The sequence below is a fragment of the Desmodus rotundus genome, chromosome 8, assembly GCF_022682495.2.
Source record: "Desmodus rotundus isolate HL8 chromosome 8, HLdesRot8A.1, whole genome shotgun sequence".
Taxonomy (NCBI): Eukaryota; Metazoa; Chordata; class Mammalia; order Chiroptera; family Phyllostomidae; genus Desmodus; species Desmodus rotundus.
Window position 1 is genome coordinate 52967544 of NC_071394.1, and position 16675 is coordinate 52984218.

The window sequence follows — 16675 nt, forward strand, 5'->3', positions numbered from 1 at the left end:
TCAGTATTTGGTAGCATTCCAGCAAAAAGCCACAATTAAGTTCATTTTGAACCTAAAAGTACTCTGAATGAATAATTGCTTGAGCCTAACTGAGAAAAATTTTGAAAGGGTAGAGTACTAAAGGGAGTCTTACCCTAACAGATGTTAAAAAGAAGCCACATTAATTATAACAGGGTTGAACTACTGCACAGATAATTTAGTAGGAGTGTCTGGTGGTTAGGAATTGGATCTGTACATGTGTAAAGGTGGTAAATTTGGTAGAAAGGACATTTTAGGTTAGTGAGAAATGGATCATTTACTAAATCATATTAGGCCAGTTGACTGACATGAAAAATTAATCTCAAGTTTAAAAGATTTAGAAGGAAAAACAAACTGATTATAGAAAAATTTTGAATTTATAGCATCTGTCTGTATCTTGATTGGGATAGTCTTTTTCTTTGATAAAATACCTTTATATAGCAACAATGAAGCTAAAAATGAAACTCCATACTGTCACCTCTTTCTCACTCTTATTCCCCAACACATTTTTACAAACGTGTGTGTATTTTTTTTTTTTAAGTAGGATCATAGCATTCAAAAATGCTTTCTGTTTTTTACAAAATTTGATTTGGATAGATTTTGTTATTATTAGATAGATATCCAAAAAATTGCCCTTTCATAAAGTTTGCATAGGGAGGTTTTCCTATGAGATATGGAAGGCAAATACATAGAAGAAATACGCTAATTTAGTGATAATTTGACTTTACAAATGTTTAAGACTACTGAATGGCAAAAACCCCATAATTTTAACATCCACATTGTGGGAAAATTGTTTTTGCTATATTCCATTGAAGATATAAGATCGAAAAATAGACAATGGATAAAGAACAAAAATAGATAGCTCATAAAGAAGTACATATGGCCAATGAAGTATTTAAAAATATTTAACTTTTTTAGTAAACAAAAAGGAATGAAAATGATATTGTTTTCAGCTTTTGTCAAGTATTTTAAAAATTGACAGTGTTGATATTGCCAAGCATGCAGGGAAAGGGCCCTGTGCATTCTGGCTGGTGAGAGTGTGGATTTGCACCGGCTCTCTGCAGGCAGAGCAGAAGGCTCAGTGACCGGCAGCCCTTGTCCAGTAGTTTCATTCCCAGCGATGTGCTCAGAGTAGTGTGTGTACGACTTTTCACTGATTTCTTTCTGTCAGTCACACATTAGAAATACCTGCAGTTCTAGTAGCCAGAACTGGGTAACTGGATCATGGCATCCATATGTGAGATATTGGGCAGCTAATAAAAATACTGATAGAGCTTATGTGTTTATAAGGGAAATATTCAAAATTAAGAGGAAGAATGGTTACAAAAAGTATATTTTCATACACCTATATGTGTATATACAAGAATATACATGTGTTTGAATATGTATAAATAAAATATTTTGGAGGTTAACAGCAATTTTGAATGTTAACAGTGTTTACCTTAGGGGATAAGATTGTAGGTGAATGGCTTTCTACGTTTTCTACAGTTCCTCTAAGTGGGGGGGGGGGGGGAGTGTTGCATGTGTGTAGACGTACAAATGTGTCTTATGTACTAAGGATAAAACAGTATAATTCTTCTGAAGAAAAAAGTGATACCTTAAGACCAGTTTAAATTTTCAAACTGAAAGGTACGACCCTTTTATTTTGATTAATCCTAAAAATTGCTTCAAAGGAAGGTTAGAAAGACCTATTTTGTTAATAGAACAATGTCCAGGTACAAGAAGTCTCTGTGTTGTTTGGTCTGAGTCCTGAGACGTCTGAGGTGGTTCCGAGGTGGCGGTGCTCATACCAGGGTGCTTCGTTCTTGAAGTGTCAGTTGGGAAATAAAACCCTCCTGGATTTCTAGTGCTCCTATGGGAGCCCTAGTCTTGTGAGACACAAATGTGTAATGTTTAAATATAGGGAATGTTTCCCTTCACTTTCACTACAGACATTTTACTCTTCATAAATAATGGGGGTTAGATTTGTCTAGGTAAGTGCTCTGATCCAAAAGGATAATAAACCTCCTCTCCCCCAAGATGCTCACATGGTCACAGCAGACTAGGCCACTAAGTTAACTCCAAGGTTCCGGAAAGATGAGCACTGTTTCCTTGGGTATTTCCTTTTAGAAGGGAGTGGCCCAGGTCGGGAGACACCCTGGATTGTAAAAGTCAGAGACCCACAGGGATCTCTGACCCCTAGAGAGACTTTATTTACATTCTAGAAGTTTAAAGTGAGAACTCAGGATCTTTTCCATCTTATCTCCAAGGAGTAAGGATTTTTCTTCTTCCTTTGGGCGATAGTGGGAGAGGCAGCTCTCTTCTCCAATGATACAAATTCTGAAGTGTGGCTTTCTTTCTGTCTCTGCAAGTGTGTGAATTGGAGCATAGGGAATCATGCACTCATTTGCTTTTTAGTTAAATAATGATAATGTCTCTGATCCATAATGCCTCAATGGCATGTTCAAGATCAAATTCATAGAGATGAAATTAAAAAAAAACAATATCTACCCTAAATTGCCCTTTTACTTAGATGAACAATGAATTGTAGTGTGTATATTTTTCCTTGCTGAACTTTTAGGGAGGAGAAAATGGAAAGAATCTGCTTATTGTACTATAGAATTTAACTACAAAAGGAAACTAATAAAACCATGGTAGTATTATCACTTAATTTGGCCTCTGCCATACATGAAACTTTTTCAATATAAAATTACTTTAGCGTGAAGAAAATAAACTCTAGTATTTTTTCTTCAGGTGACAAGGCAACTGTATGAGCCACTAGTTATGCAACTGATTCACTGGTTCACTAACAATAAGAAATTTGAAAGTCAGGATACTGTCGCCTTACTAGAAACGATATTGGTGAGTAATGGCTGATTCTTTTCCTGCTATTCCCGTTGACTAGTTATATTTTAATGGATATTTAGTTCTTTATGCAAAGTTACCAGTCAAGATACCAAAATAATAACATTTATAGCTGGATCATACCATCTTTTTTCTTTTGTTTTAGAGAATTGGTGAAATGGCATTTTAATAATCAGGATACCATATTTATTTGCTTAAGTGATACTTTTGAACATCTGCAAGCAAATATTCATATTTTAATTGTTTTCTGATTTTTGGAAGAATGGTTATAAATTTGACAAACTTGAGGTGCGGGCCAGTGGCGCAATGGATAAATTTGACAAACTTCATCTATATTAAGGCTGTTGTTGGGGGTTGAGGGTGGAAGGAGTAAAAATGTTCTTTCATCAGAATTGTAGTACCCTTCTTTAAAAAATACCTATAGTACAGTAATTCACTTTAGAGTAAAAGGATTTTTTGAGCTTATCCAATTTTCTCCTGCATTCAGATTCATCAACTAAAGGACCATAGAAATAGCAGTTCACCGTTTACTTAAAACTATCCTGAGACCATAGAGGTAGAATATTAAGATTTGGGCACAGATGCATTAAAGGTGGAAAAAATGAGGTCGGCTAAAGCCTTAGTGTCTTTTGACACTTATTTTATTATAATTTTCTGAACTTGTACAAATAACTTTAAATTTGACCCACTAAATGTCATCTATTTGATTTTCCCCATCATCTTAGCCTATAATTTTTATTATACCATGTATTGACTTAGAATCAAGAGCCAGTTAAACATGTAGTAAATTTGTGCAAGCGAAGTCCTTCAATTGCATGTTTTTTGCAAATTGATTCCAATTTGAATCTGTGTGTTACTTTCTATTAAGTTTGAGATAAGCCAGAGGAAACAGGGAATTTAATAAGGGCATTTAGACAGAGAAAATAAAGGCATTATGTGGTTGGTGAGTTCGTGAGGAATTAGGTGTTTTGAGTTTTGCTTGCACTGGAACATTGTTCAAGGTGGGGCTGGGAAGGTGTATTGGGGCAAAATAGCAGAATATTATAGGTAGGGGGAACATACATTCCAGTTCGTCCAGGACAGTCCTGGTTACGCCTGTTGTGTATGTAATTACTGATCGTACTCCTTTCACTCTTGGGGTGGCCCTTATTGGATGGATGCCACGTTGTGGGGAGTGGGGAGTTACTGAACACTTTTATTTGGATGGTGACATAACTATATCTATGGTTTATGTCTCTGCAGTATCTACCAGTGAATCCTGCCTGTAATAAATACATTGGATTTTTTTTTTAAGTTTAAAGCAGCTTTATTTATAAGCCCAATACTGAAAATAACAGGTTAATGAATGCATAAACTGTTATCTTCACACTACACTGCAGTATTAAAAATGAACTGGTGACACACGTAATAAATATCTGGATGAGTCTCAAAAACATTAAGTTGAATAAAAGAAGCCAGACACAAAAGAGTAGGTACAGAGTAACCCCATTTACATAAGTCAGTATAGACTACCTTTTACCCAGAAATAACCACTCTGACTTTTATTATCATAGATTAGCTTTGTGTATATTGAACTTCATGTAAGCATATTAAATTTAATTTCTGGCTAATTTGCATTCAGATTGACTTATTCTAATGTTTCTATTCTGAAGTTTCAATTTTAGCTATTTTTTTCCTCTTTTGAACCTTGAAGTTAGCTTAAGTAAGGGCTTCAGAAAGAAACCAGGTAAGATAATGATAACGTAAAATGAGATACTCGAGGAAAGAAAAGATAAAGGAGGAAATGTAAAGTTGGCAATACAGCACTCCAGTGAAAGAGCTTCTGTCCGTCTTCTATTAAGAACTGTTTCTTTCCTAATGTGAACACATACATTGTATACTTCTACCCTGAGAAGCGGTAAATAACACCTCTTCGCATCTCCATAGATTACCACCTTCTTGAATTCTAATCAACGCTGTAATCAAAGATTTTGCATGTAGCAAATAACTAAGAATGTTAGGCAGAAAGTACTCCCTTATTTCAGTACTCAGTGTACTTTTTCAAGTTAAACTTTTTCTCCGTACATCTGAGAGGAAATAATACCTATGGGAAACAAAAAGCATTCAAATTTCAGGTATTTAAAGATTGTGCCTTTATGGAGACCGCCCTTATAGAAAGTTATATTTTCAAAACCACATCTCCATGTGATTTTTCTTTATGTAGCAGTAGTTTCTTTGGAACTGGCAAGGGTCTATTCTCTTTAACTTCAATAAATAAAGCATCTCAGATACTGTTAGAAGGTCGAATCAACAGATTTCTAGGATGCAGTCTCTTGTGCATCCACAAGAGACTGCATTGTGTCTCTTCAGGGACAGGAAAGACTGCTTTGTTGTTACTTATTAAAGTATTCCCTTTTTTAATGGATTTTTCAGTTTCTGAATTTTTAAAAAGAAAGTGTTATGTCAAAAGGAAATTATTAGAATTTAGATTCTAGACATATTGGTATTACTAGAGTTTATTTTTTCTTGAATAGTGCTATAAATTTTTATAACATATTCTAGTTATGCTCAGAGACTTACCAGGGTATTCAGTTGTTATTTTATTCTTTGTTTTAGGATGGAATTGTGGACCCCATTGACAGTACTTTGAGAGATTTTTGTGGTCGGTGTATTCGAGAATTCCTCAAATGGTCCATTAAGCAGACAACACCACAGCAGCAGGAGAAAAGTTCAGTAAACACCAAATCACTTTTCAAGCGACTGTACAGCTTTGCACTTCACCCCAATGCTTTCAAGAGGCTAGGAGCATCACTTGCTTTTAATAATATCTACAAGGAATTCAGGTAAGTAAGCCACATGACAGGAGAGAGTGTAAAACAAGTTCTTCAAATTGTCTGCATTGATTTGGAAAAGCTACTTGGTGTTTATGTGTTCATGTATTCATTTATCAGGTATTTAGTAAGTGTGTGCTGGATGCAGTACTGTTTTCTGGGGATTAAGACAATAATAAAATGTGGTTTGTAGTCATGACCCTCAAACTGTGGAGAAATGCATACAAACATATTACATAGCAGTCTTAAATACAACGAAAGATATCCTACAGTATGAGTGTGGCTTTGGAGCACCAGAACCAAGCATCTAATGCCCTGTGAGTAAGTTAGGGAAGGCTTCCTGTAGCATTTGTGCTTGAGATGAGACTAAAGGAAAAATGAAAATCAGCTAGAGCATTTCAGATATGAAGTAGGATAATATATAAGAAGATAAAGACATTTTGTATTTGTGTAGACTGTGGAGTTTGAAGCTTGGAAGGGAACATAGTGAGGCCAACCAGGAGCCTTTGTCTGTTGAGTTAAGAAACACTGGTTACCTTGAGTGATGACAAGTCCCTGGAGTATGGGAACAGGGAGTGGCATGGCTAGATTTCCTACTAAATTCACCTGCTGATAGCTATATGGATTGTGAATCTGAGTGGGGCAAGACTGAGAGCCAATGAAGGTGTTGCTGTAAAAAACCAAGAAAAGATAATTAGTTCTTGACCTAAAGTGATAGTTGTATTTGATTATTTGTTCATTCAATTACCTTATTAACTTATTTGTAATTTATAATTATATTTTACCTTATTAAAAATATTATGTGCCATATATGACAAAGCCTCAGCTAATAACATTCAGTGGCAAAAAACCTGAAAGAGCTTTTCCTCTAAGATTTGGAACAGATAAGGATACCTACTCTCACCACTGGTATTGAACATAGTAGTGCAAGTCCTATCCAGAGTAATCAGGCAAGAGAAACAAATAAAAGGCATCCAAATAGGGAATGAAGTGAAATTGTTATTTTTTTAGATGACATGATTCTTTATAAAGAAAACCCCAAGGCACCAAAAAGATATTCGAAACAGTAAATAAATGTTGATTTCCCAATGGCATTTTTCAAGGATCTAATACAAAAAAAAATCATCCAATTTGTATGGAACAACCAAAGATCCCAAATAGCCAAAGCAATCCTGAGAAAAAAGAACAAAGCTGGAGATAGCATACTCCCTGACTTAAAATTATACTATAAAGCTATGATAATCAAAATAGTATAGCCCTGGCTGGTGTAGCCCAGTGAAGAGAGCACTGGACTGCAAAGCAAAACAGTATGGTTTTGGTGGGAAACCAGGCACATAGACCAATGGGACAAAATTAAGAGCCCAGAAATAAACACACATATATGGGTAACTCCTTTTCGACAAAGGAGCCAAAAATACACAGTGGAGAAAAGAAAGCCTATTCAATAAATGGTGCTGGGGAAATTGAAAAGCCACATGCAAAAGAATGAAAATTGCGTGTATACACTGTACACAGAACTTAACTCAAAATGGATCAATGACCCAAATATAAGGTCTGAAACAGTAAAATACATAGAAGAAAACATAAGCACTAATCTTACAGACCTTAGTCTCAAGGATTTTATGAATTTGATCCCTATTGCAAGGGAAGTAAAAGCAAAAATAATTGAATGGCACTACATCAAAATAAAAGGTTTTGGACAGCAACAGAAAACTATAAAAAACACAACCAACCAAGTGATAGGAGATAATTGCAAATAATATCTTTGATAAGGTGCTGATATCCAAAATACTATATTAAGAACTAATAGAACTCAACAACAAAAAAGCAAACAATCCAATTAAAAATGGGTCGAGGACCAAAACAGGCACTTTTCCCAAGAGACAAATGGCCAACAGATGTGAAAAGATACTCAACATCATTAGTATAAAGAAATGCAAAATCAAAACCATAATGAGATACCACCTCATACCTGTTCAAATGAATATAATCAACAAAACAAGAAATAAAAAGTGTTGAAGGGGCTGTGGAGAAAAAGGAACCCTCATACTCTGCCAGAAACATAAATTGGTGCAGCCACTATGGAAATCAGTATGGAGGTTTTCAGAAAATTAAGAATGGAGATACCATATGACCCAGCAGTCCCTCTTCTAGATATCTACCTGAAAAATTTGAAACATTTATTTGAAAAAAAAAATGTACCCCTTTGTTCATTGTAGCATTGTTCACGGTAGCTAAGATACAGAAACAACCTAAGCATCCTTTGATGGGTAATTGGATAAAAAAGATGTAGTACATATACACACAGTGGAATACTACTCAGTCATAAGAAGGATGGAATACTGCCATTTGCAACAACATCAATGGATCTTGAGAGTACCATGCTAAGGGAGAGAAGTCAAATGGAAAAGGAAAAGAACCATATGATTTCAATCATATGTGCGATAAAAAACAGGAAGCAACAAGTGATCGAACGGACCCAGATATAGACAACCATATTGTGGTTACTAGAAGAGCAGGAGGTCAAATATACGGTGATGGGACCCAGCCGGGTGGTTCAGTTGGTTGTGGTGTCTTCTAGTACACCAGATGGTTGCAGGTTCCATTCCCGGTCAGGGCATATACTTCGGTTGTGGTCCGATTCCTGTTTGGAGCCCTATGGAAGGCAACCAAACAATGTTTTCTCCCATGTCAATGTTTTTTTTTTCTCTGTCTTTATTCCTTTCTCTCTCTGTAAAAATTAAAAAATCAATGAACATATCCTCTAGTGAGGGATATATACATGTTTTACATCTCTCTCTATATAGATGTATTACAGAATTACACACTTAAAACTCATATAATGGTATTAACCACTGTCACTGAAATAAATTTAATAAAAATATTTTAAAATATATGCCAAACACTGCTGATATAAAGATGTAGCCCATCATGAAGCTTGCATTTAAAAAAGAGAGAGAATTGGACTGCTGGTCAAGATGGAGGCATAGGTAGATACACTTTGCCTCATCACACAACCAAAAGAAGGATAACAACAAATTTAAAAACAGAAAACAACCTATACTGCCAGAAAATTGAACTGTATAGAAGTCTGACAACCAAGGAGTTAAAGAAGAAACATTCATCCAGACTGGTAGGAGGGGCGGAGATGAGCAACCAGGGTGCAGATATCCAAAATACTATACTCTGGGAGAGGATATGTGGCAAAGTGGCAGCTGGAGGACTGGGCAGGTGAGGCAGTGGCTGGCGGTCCCACACTTGCATGCAGATAAACTGGAAGGAACAGCTGGGGAGTGAGACAGACCACAGAAATGGTTGAGTATGGTCGCAATACTGAGAAAAATGTGAAGGCTATGAAAAGTGAAATAAAGGAAAATGTACAGGGAACCAACTGTGACAGGAAGGTAACTAGGACTGAAGTCAGTTTGGAGCAGAAGTAAGAAATAAACATTCAAACAGAAAAGAATGAAGAAACAAAAATTCAAAAAAATAAGGTGAGGCATAGGAACCTCCGGGACAACTTTAAACATTCCAACATCCGACTCATAGGGGTGCCAGAAGGAGAAGAGGAAGAAATTGAAAACTTATTTGAAAACATAATGAAAGAGAACTTCCCTAATCTGGCAAAGGAAATAGACTTCCAGGAAGTCCAGGAAGCTCAGAGAGTCCCCAAAACAGTGGACCCAAGGAAATACACACCCAAGGCACATCATAATTACATTACCCAAGATAAAAGATAAGGCGACAATCTTAAAAGCAGCAAGAGAAAAGGAGACAGTTACCTACAAAGGAGTTCCCATAGGACTGTCAGCTGATTTGTCAAAAGAAACCTTACAGGCAAGAAAGGGCTGGAAAGAAGTATTCCAAGTCAGAAAAGGCAAGGACCCACATCCAAGATTCCTCTATCCAGTAAAGCTATCCTTCAGAAGGGAAGGGCAGATAAAGTGCTTCTCAGAGAAGGTCAAGTTAAAAGAGTTCATCATCACCAAGCCCTTATTATATGAAATGTTAAAGGGACTTATCTAAGAAAAAGAAGATCAAAACTATGAACAGTAAAATGACAACAAACTCACAACTATCAACAACCAGACCTAAAACAAAAGCAAAAACACAGTAAGCTAAGCAAACGACCAGAACAGGAACAGAATCACAGAATTGGAGATCACATGAAGGGTTATCAGCAGGGAGGGGGTGGCGGGAGAATGGGAGAAAAGGTACAGGGAATAAGAAGCATAATTGGTGGGTACAAAATAGACAGGGGGAGGTTAAAAATAGTATAGGAAATGGTGAAGAGAAAGAACTTAAATGTATGAGCCGTGGACATCAACTAAGTGGGGGGTGGAATGGTGGTGGGGGAGGGGGGTGTAGGGCAGAGGTAGATAAAGGGCAGAAGAAAATGGGACATCTGTAATAGCATAATCAATAAAATGTACTTGAAGGAAAAAGGATATATGCACTCCCATGTTTATTTCAGCATTAGTTACAATAGCCAAGACATGGAAACAGTGTGTATACTGGTGGATGAATGGCTAAAGATATGTCTCATATATATACAATGTAATATTACTCAGGTATAAAGAAAAAGGATGTTATGCTATTTGAGACAACATGGATCAGCTTTGATGTCATTATGCTAAGTGAAATAAGCCAAGCAGAGAAAGACAAATACTGATAATATTATTTATATGTGTAATCTAAAAAAAATGTGATAGATACAGAGAACAGATTCGTGGTAGCCACAGGCAGCGAGAGGGAATGGGTGAAATGGGTAAAGGTGTGCAAAGAGGTACAAATTCTAGTTATAAATAAGTTACAGGGAGGTGATGTCATGACTGTAGCATTGTGACTGTAGTTAATAATACTGCATTGCATATTTGAAAATTGCTAAGAGACTAGATCTTAAAAGTTCTCATCACAAGAAAACATTTGGTAACTATATGGTGTCAGATATTGAGTTGACTGACTGATGATCATTTTTTTTTTATTGTTATTCAATTACAGTTGTATGCCTTTTCTCCCCATCCCTCCACCCCACCCCAGATGAACCCACCTCCCTCCCCCCTCTCCACCCTCCCCCTTGGTTTTGTCCATGTGTCCTTTATAGTAGTTCCTGTAATCCCCTCTACCCACTGTCCCCGCCCCCACCCCCGCCCTGGCTATTGTTAGATTGTTCTTAACTTCAATGTCTCTGGTTATATTTTGTTTGCTTTTTCCTTCTATTGCTTATGTTCCAGTTAAAGGTGAGATCATATGGTATTTGTCCCTCACTTCCTGGCTTATTTCACTTAGCATAATGCTCTCCAGTTTCATCCATGCTGTTGCAAAGGGTATAAGCTCCTTCTTTCTCTCTGCTGCGTAGAATTCCATTGTGTAAATATACCATAGTTTTGGGATCCACTCGTTTCCTGATGGGCACTTCGGTTGCTTCCAGTACTTGGCTATTGTAAATTGTGCTGCTATGAACATTGGGGTGCACAGATTCTTTTGGATTGGTGTTTCAGTGTTCTTAGGGTATAATCCCAGCAGCGGAATTACTGGGTCAAAGGGCAGTTCCATTTTTAGTTTTCTGAGGAAATTCCATATTGTTTTCCACAGTGGCCTCACCAGTCTGCATTCCCACCAACAGTGCACAAGGGTTCCCTTTTCTCCACATCCTCTCCAACATTTGTTTGTGGATTTGTTTATGTTGGCCATTCTGACTGGTGTGAGATGATACCTCATTGTGGTTTTAATTTGCATCTCTCTGATGGCTAGTGATGCTGAGCATCTTTTCATATGTCTCTGGGCCCTCTGTATGTCTTCCTTGGAGAAGTGTCTGTTCAAGTCCTTTGCCCATTTTTTAATTGGGTTGTTTGTCTTCCTGGAGTGGAGTCGTGTGAGTTCTTTATATATTTTGGAGATCAGGCCCTTGTCTGAGGTATCATTGGCAAATATGTTTTCCCATACTGTTGGTTCTCTTTGTAATTTGGTGCTGTTTTCTTTAGCCATGCAGAAGCTTTTTATTTTGATGAGGTCCCATTTGTTTATTCTTTCCTTTATGTCCCTTGCTTTAGGGGATGTGTCTGTGAGGATGTTGCTGCGTGGAATGTCTGAGATTTTCCTGCCAATGTTTTCCTCAAGGACTTTTATGGTGTTACGGCTTATATTTAAGTCTTTTATCCATCTTGAGTTTATTTTCGTGTATGGCGTAAGTTGGTGATCGAGTTTCATTTTTTTGCACGTAGCTGTCCAGATCTCCCAACACCATCTGTTGAAGAGACTGTTTTTGCTCCATTTTATGCTCCTGCCTCCTTTGTCAAATATTAATTGATCGTATAGATTTGAGTTTATTTCTGGGCTCTCTATTCTGTTCCATTGGTCTATGTGCCTGTTTTTATGCCAGTACCAGGCTGTTTTGATTACAGTGGCCTTGTAATACAGTCTGATATCAGGTATTGTGATCCCTCCTGCTTTGTTCTTCTTTCTCAAAATTGCTGCTGCTATTCGAGGTCGTTTATGGTTCCATATGAATTTCTGCAGTGTTTGTTCTATATCTGTGAAATATGTCATGGGTACTCTAATAGGGATTGCATTGAATCTATAAATTGCTTTGGGTAGTATGGCCATTTTGATGATGTTAATTCTTCCAATCCATGAACATGGTACATGCTTCCATTTGTTTGTATCTTCCTTAATTTCTTTCTTCAGTGTTGTGTAGTTTTCTGAGTACAGGTCTTTTACCTCCATGGTTAGGTTTATTCCTAAGTACTTTATTTTTTTTTGTTGCTATATCAAATGGGATTTTTTTTTCCTGATTTTTGTTTCTGATGTTTCGTTGCTGGTGTACAGGAATGCCTTTGATTTCTGGGTATTGACTCAGTATCCAGGTATTTTGCCAAATTCATTTATTAGGTCGAGTAGTTTTTGAGTGGAGTCTATAGGGTTTTCCATGTACACTATCATGTCGTCTGCAAACAGTGACAGTTTCATTTCCTCCTTTCCAATTTAGATGCCTTTTATTGCTTTTTCTTGTCTGATTGCTGTGGCTAGGACTTCCAATACTATGTTGAATAGGAGTGGTGAGAGAGGGCATCCTTGTCTTGTTCCTGATCTTAGTGGGAAAGCTCTAAGTTTTTGTCCATTGAGTGTGATGTTGGCTGTAGGTCTCTCATATATGGCCTTAATTATGTTGAGGACTGCTCCCTTTATTCCCACTTTGCTGAGTGTTTTTATCAGAAATGGATGCTGTATCTTATCGAACGCTTTTTCCGCATCTATTGATATGATCATGTGATTTTTGTCTTTGCTGTTGTTGATGTGATGTATTATGTTTATTGATTTGCGAATATTGTACCATCCTTGCATCCCTGGGATGAATCCCACTTGGTCATTGTGGATGATCTTTTTAATATATTGCTGGATGCGGTTTGCTAATATTTTGTTGAGAATTTTAGCGTCTATGTTCATCAGCGATATTGGCCTGAAGTTTTCTTTCTTCGTTGTGTCTTTATCTGGTTTTGGGATTAGGATGATGTTGGCTTCATAAAAAGAGTTTGGGAGTCTTCCATCAGTTTGGATTTTTTCGAATAGTCTGTGACGGATAGGGGTTAGTTCTTCCTTAAATGCTTTGTAGAAATCTCCTGTGAAGCCATCTGGTCCAGGGCTTTTGTGTGATGGGAGTTTCTTGATGACTGCTTCAATTGCCTTTGCTGATATTGGTCTGTTCAGGTTTTCTGCTTCTTCTTCAGTCAGTTTTGGAAGATTATATTTTTCCAGACATGTGTCCATTTCATCTAGGTTTTCAAATTTTTTAGCATACAGGTCTTCATAGTAATTTCTTACGATCCTTTGTATTTCTGTGGTATCAGTTGTAATCTCTCCACTTTCATTTCTAATTCTGTTTATTTGGATCCTCTCTGTTTTCTTCTTGATAAGCCTACTTAAAGGCTTGTCGATTTTGTTTATCTTTTCAAAGAACCAGCTTCTGGATTCATTGATCCTTACAATTGTGCTTTTAGTCTCTATGTCATTTAGTTCTGCTCTGATCTTGGTTATTTCCTTCCTTCTGCTTGCTCTGGGCTGTCTTTGTTGTTGTTCCTCCAGTTCTTGTAGGCATAGGGTTAGGTTGTTTGTTTGAACTGTTTCTAACTTCTTAAGGTAGGCCTGTATTGCTATGAACTTCCCTCTCAGGACTGCCTTTGCTGTGTCCCATAGGTTTTGGGTTGTTGTGAGTTCGTTTTCATTTGTTTCCAGGAAGTTTTTGATTTCTTCCCTAATCTCGTTCTTGACCCATTCATTGTTTAATAGCATGCTATTCAGTCTCCATGATTTTGAGTGTTTTGGGTTTTTACCCTTGGGGTTGGTTTCTAGTTTCAGACCCTTGTGGTCAGAGAAGATGCTTGATATGATTTCAATTTTCTTGAATTTGTTGAGGCTTGCTTTGTGTCCTATCATGTGGTCTATCTTTGAAAAAGTTCCATGGACACTTGAAAAGAATGTGTATTTTGCTTCTTTGGGATGAAAAGCTCTGTATATATCAGTTAAGTCCACTTCCTCTAGGGTATTGTTAAGTGACACAATATCTTTGTTGATCTTTTGTTTGGAAGACCTGTCCATTTTTGATAGTGGGGTGTTAAAATCCCCTACTATAATTGTGTTGCTGTCAATATCTTTCTTGAAATCCTCCAAGATTTTCTTTATGTATTTGGGTACTCCTATGTTGGGTGCATATATATTTATAATGTTTATGTCTTCTTGGTGGGTTCTTCCTTTGAGTATTATGAAGTGACCTTCTGGGTCTCTCTTTATGGCCCTTCTTTGGAAGTCTATTTTGTCTGATATGAGTATTGCTACCCCTGCTTTTTTTTCCTGTTGGTTTGCTTGGAAAATTTGTTTCCAGCCCTTCACTTTCAGTCTGTGTAAGTCTTTTGTCCTGAGATGGGTTTCTTGTAGGCAGCATATGTGTGGGTCATGTTTTCTTATCCATTCAGCTATTCTATGTCTTTTGATTGGAGCATTTAATCCATTTACATTTAAGGTTATTATCGATAGGTAGTTATTCATTGCCATTATTTCCTACCTGTGTTCCTCTGTCTTTCTCTTTTCCTTCCTTTCCTTAAAGCAGTCCCTTTAGCATCTCTTGCAGAGCTGGTTTGGTGGAGCTGTATTCTTTTAGACTTCTTTTGTCTGGGAAACTCTTTATTTGGTCTTCTATCTTGATTGAGAGCCTTGCTGGGTAAAGTAGTCTTGGTTGCAGGCCTCTGGTTCTCATTACTTGGAATATTTTTTGCCATTCTCTTCTGGCTTGGAGCGTTTCCATTGAGAAGTCAGTTGCTAACCTTATTGGGGCTCCCTTGTATGTTACTTCCTTTTTCTCCCTTGCTGCCTTTAAGATCCTCTCTTTGTCTTGGAAATTTGCCATTTTAATTATGATGTGTCTTGCAGTGGGTCTCTTTGGGTTCCTCTTGTTTGGGACTCTCTGTGATTCCTGGATTTGGGTGACTTTTTCTCTCCTCAGATTAGGGAAATTTTCCATCATTACTTTTTCAAACAGGTTTTCTATCCCTTGCTCTTCTTCTTCTCCTTCTGGTATTCCTATTATACGGATATTGTTACGTTTCATGTTGTCCTGCATTTCCCTTATTGCCTCTTCATTCTTTCTGAGCCTCTTTTCCTTTTCTTGCTCCTTCTGGGTGTTTTTTTCTACTTTATCCTCCAGCTTGCTGATCCGATCCTCTGCTTCATCAAGTCTGCTTTTAATTCCTTCTACTGTGTTCTTCAATTCAGAAATTGTATTCTTCATTTCCTCTTGGCTCTTGTTGGTATTTTCTATTTCCTTTTTCATGTTGATATAGTTTGCAGTGAGTTCATTGTAGTTTCCTTGTAGTTTCTGGTAGTTCTCTTTGAGCTCAGAGAGCTCAGTGAGCTTCCTGATGACCATTGCTTTGAACTCTGTATCTGATAGTTGACTTGCCTCTTTTTTGGTTAGTATTCTTTCTGAGACTTCCTCCTTTCCTTTCTTTTGGGAATTGTTTCTTTGTCTTCCCATTGTTTGTGAGGCTCTTCTTGTTGGCCTCTGCTTCTTAAATTGCTTTGTTCTGACTCCCTGGGTTTATGATATGAACTTCTATGGTAGAATGCCAATGGGATTCGGTGGTGCCGTCTCCTTACTCTCCTGTGCTCACTGGTCTTGAGCTGACGTTTATATGTTTAACACGGTCTAACTCTAGTCTTTTCAGCACTCCAGGTTTTGTTGTCTCACCTTGACGGCGGTGATGGACTTGACCGGGGCGCAGGCAGGGTGCAGGTCAGCGTCGGGGCACGGGCCGGGAAGGGGACGCCTTGCACTGGGCTGTACTTGGCTCAAGTCCGCTGCCTCGGGGAGGAAGTGGTGTCAGCCCTGCCCTCCCCCCGCGGCGTGCAGACGTGGGGCGCTTGCGGCGCTACTTTGCATTGAAGTGCAAAGGGGGCGACTGGTTGGAGACACACGAGAAACATAGATGGAGAACGACTGCGAAAAATCTGGCCTGCTCTGTCCTGCTCATTGGGTTTGTGCCTTATTTCCTCTTACCAGCCCCCTCTACACTACAACCTTGAAGAAACCGATCATTTTCTTATATACAAATACCAGATCAGTATGCAGTACACCTGAAACTAATATAATGTTATGTATCAATTACACCTCTTTTAAAATTTGTAAATTTTGTAGAGTAATAATGACAAAAGATGTTTTTGCTTACTAACAGATTAAGATATAGAATACTATTAATATTTTAGAACCTCCCCTGCCATAAGTTACTCATTATCCTGAAATTTGTGTTAATTATTCCCTTGCTCTTCTTTTCTGTTTCATTGTTTTTGTATGTACCCTAAAGTCTCTAGGTTTGTTTTGGAAAGCAGGAAGCGTAGACACAACTGTGTAAGCATGTGGTAGTGGGATCATCACTGTTAGGTGATGGATCCCAGGAGATTCTCTACCTGATGGAAACGGCTCCAGCTTTTCTGAGGAATTTCAGGAGCCTGTT

General features: G+C 37.6%; 1 protein-coding gene across 5 annotated transcripts in view; it reads left to right on the plus strand.

The window, feature by feature from the left end:
• PRKDC (protein kinase, DNA-activated, catalytic subunit) overlaps positions 1-16675 on the plus strand; it is a 202964-nt gene that overhangs the window by 55688 nt on the left and 130601 nt on the right. For all 5 annotated transcript variants that reach the window (XM_053929460.1, XM_024578234.4, XM_045186077.2 and 2 more), the window contains 2 exons: positions 2752-2859; positions 5458-5684. In XM_053929460.1, coding sequence (XP_053785435.1) covers positions 2752-2859; positions 5458-5684 — 335 coding nt within the window. The remainder of the gene's footprint in view (positions 1-2751; positions 2860-5457; positions 5685-16675) is intronic.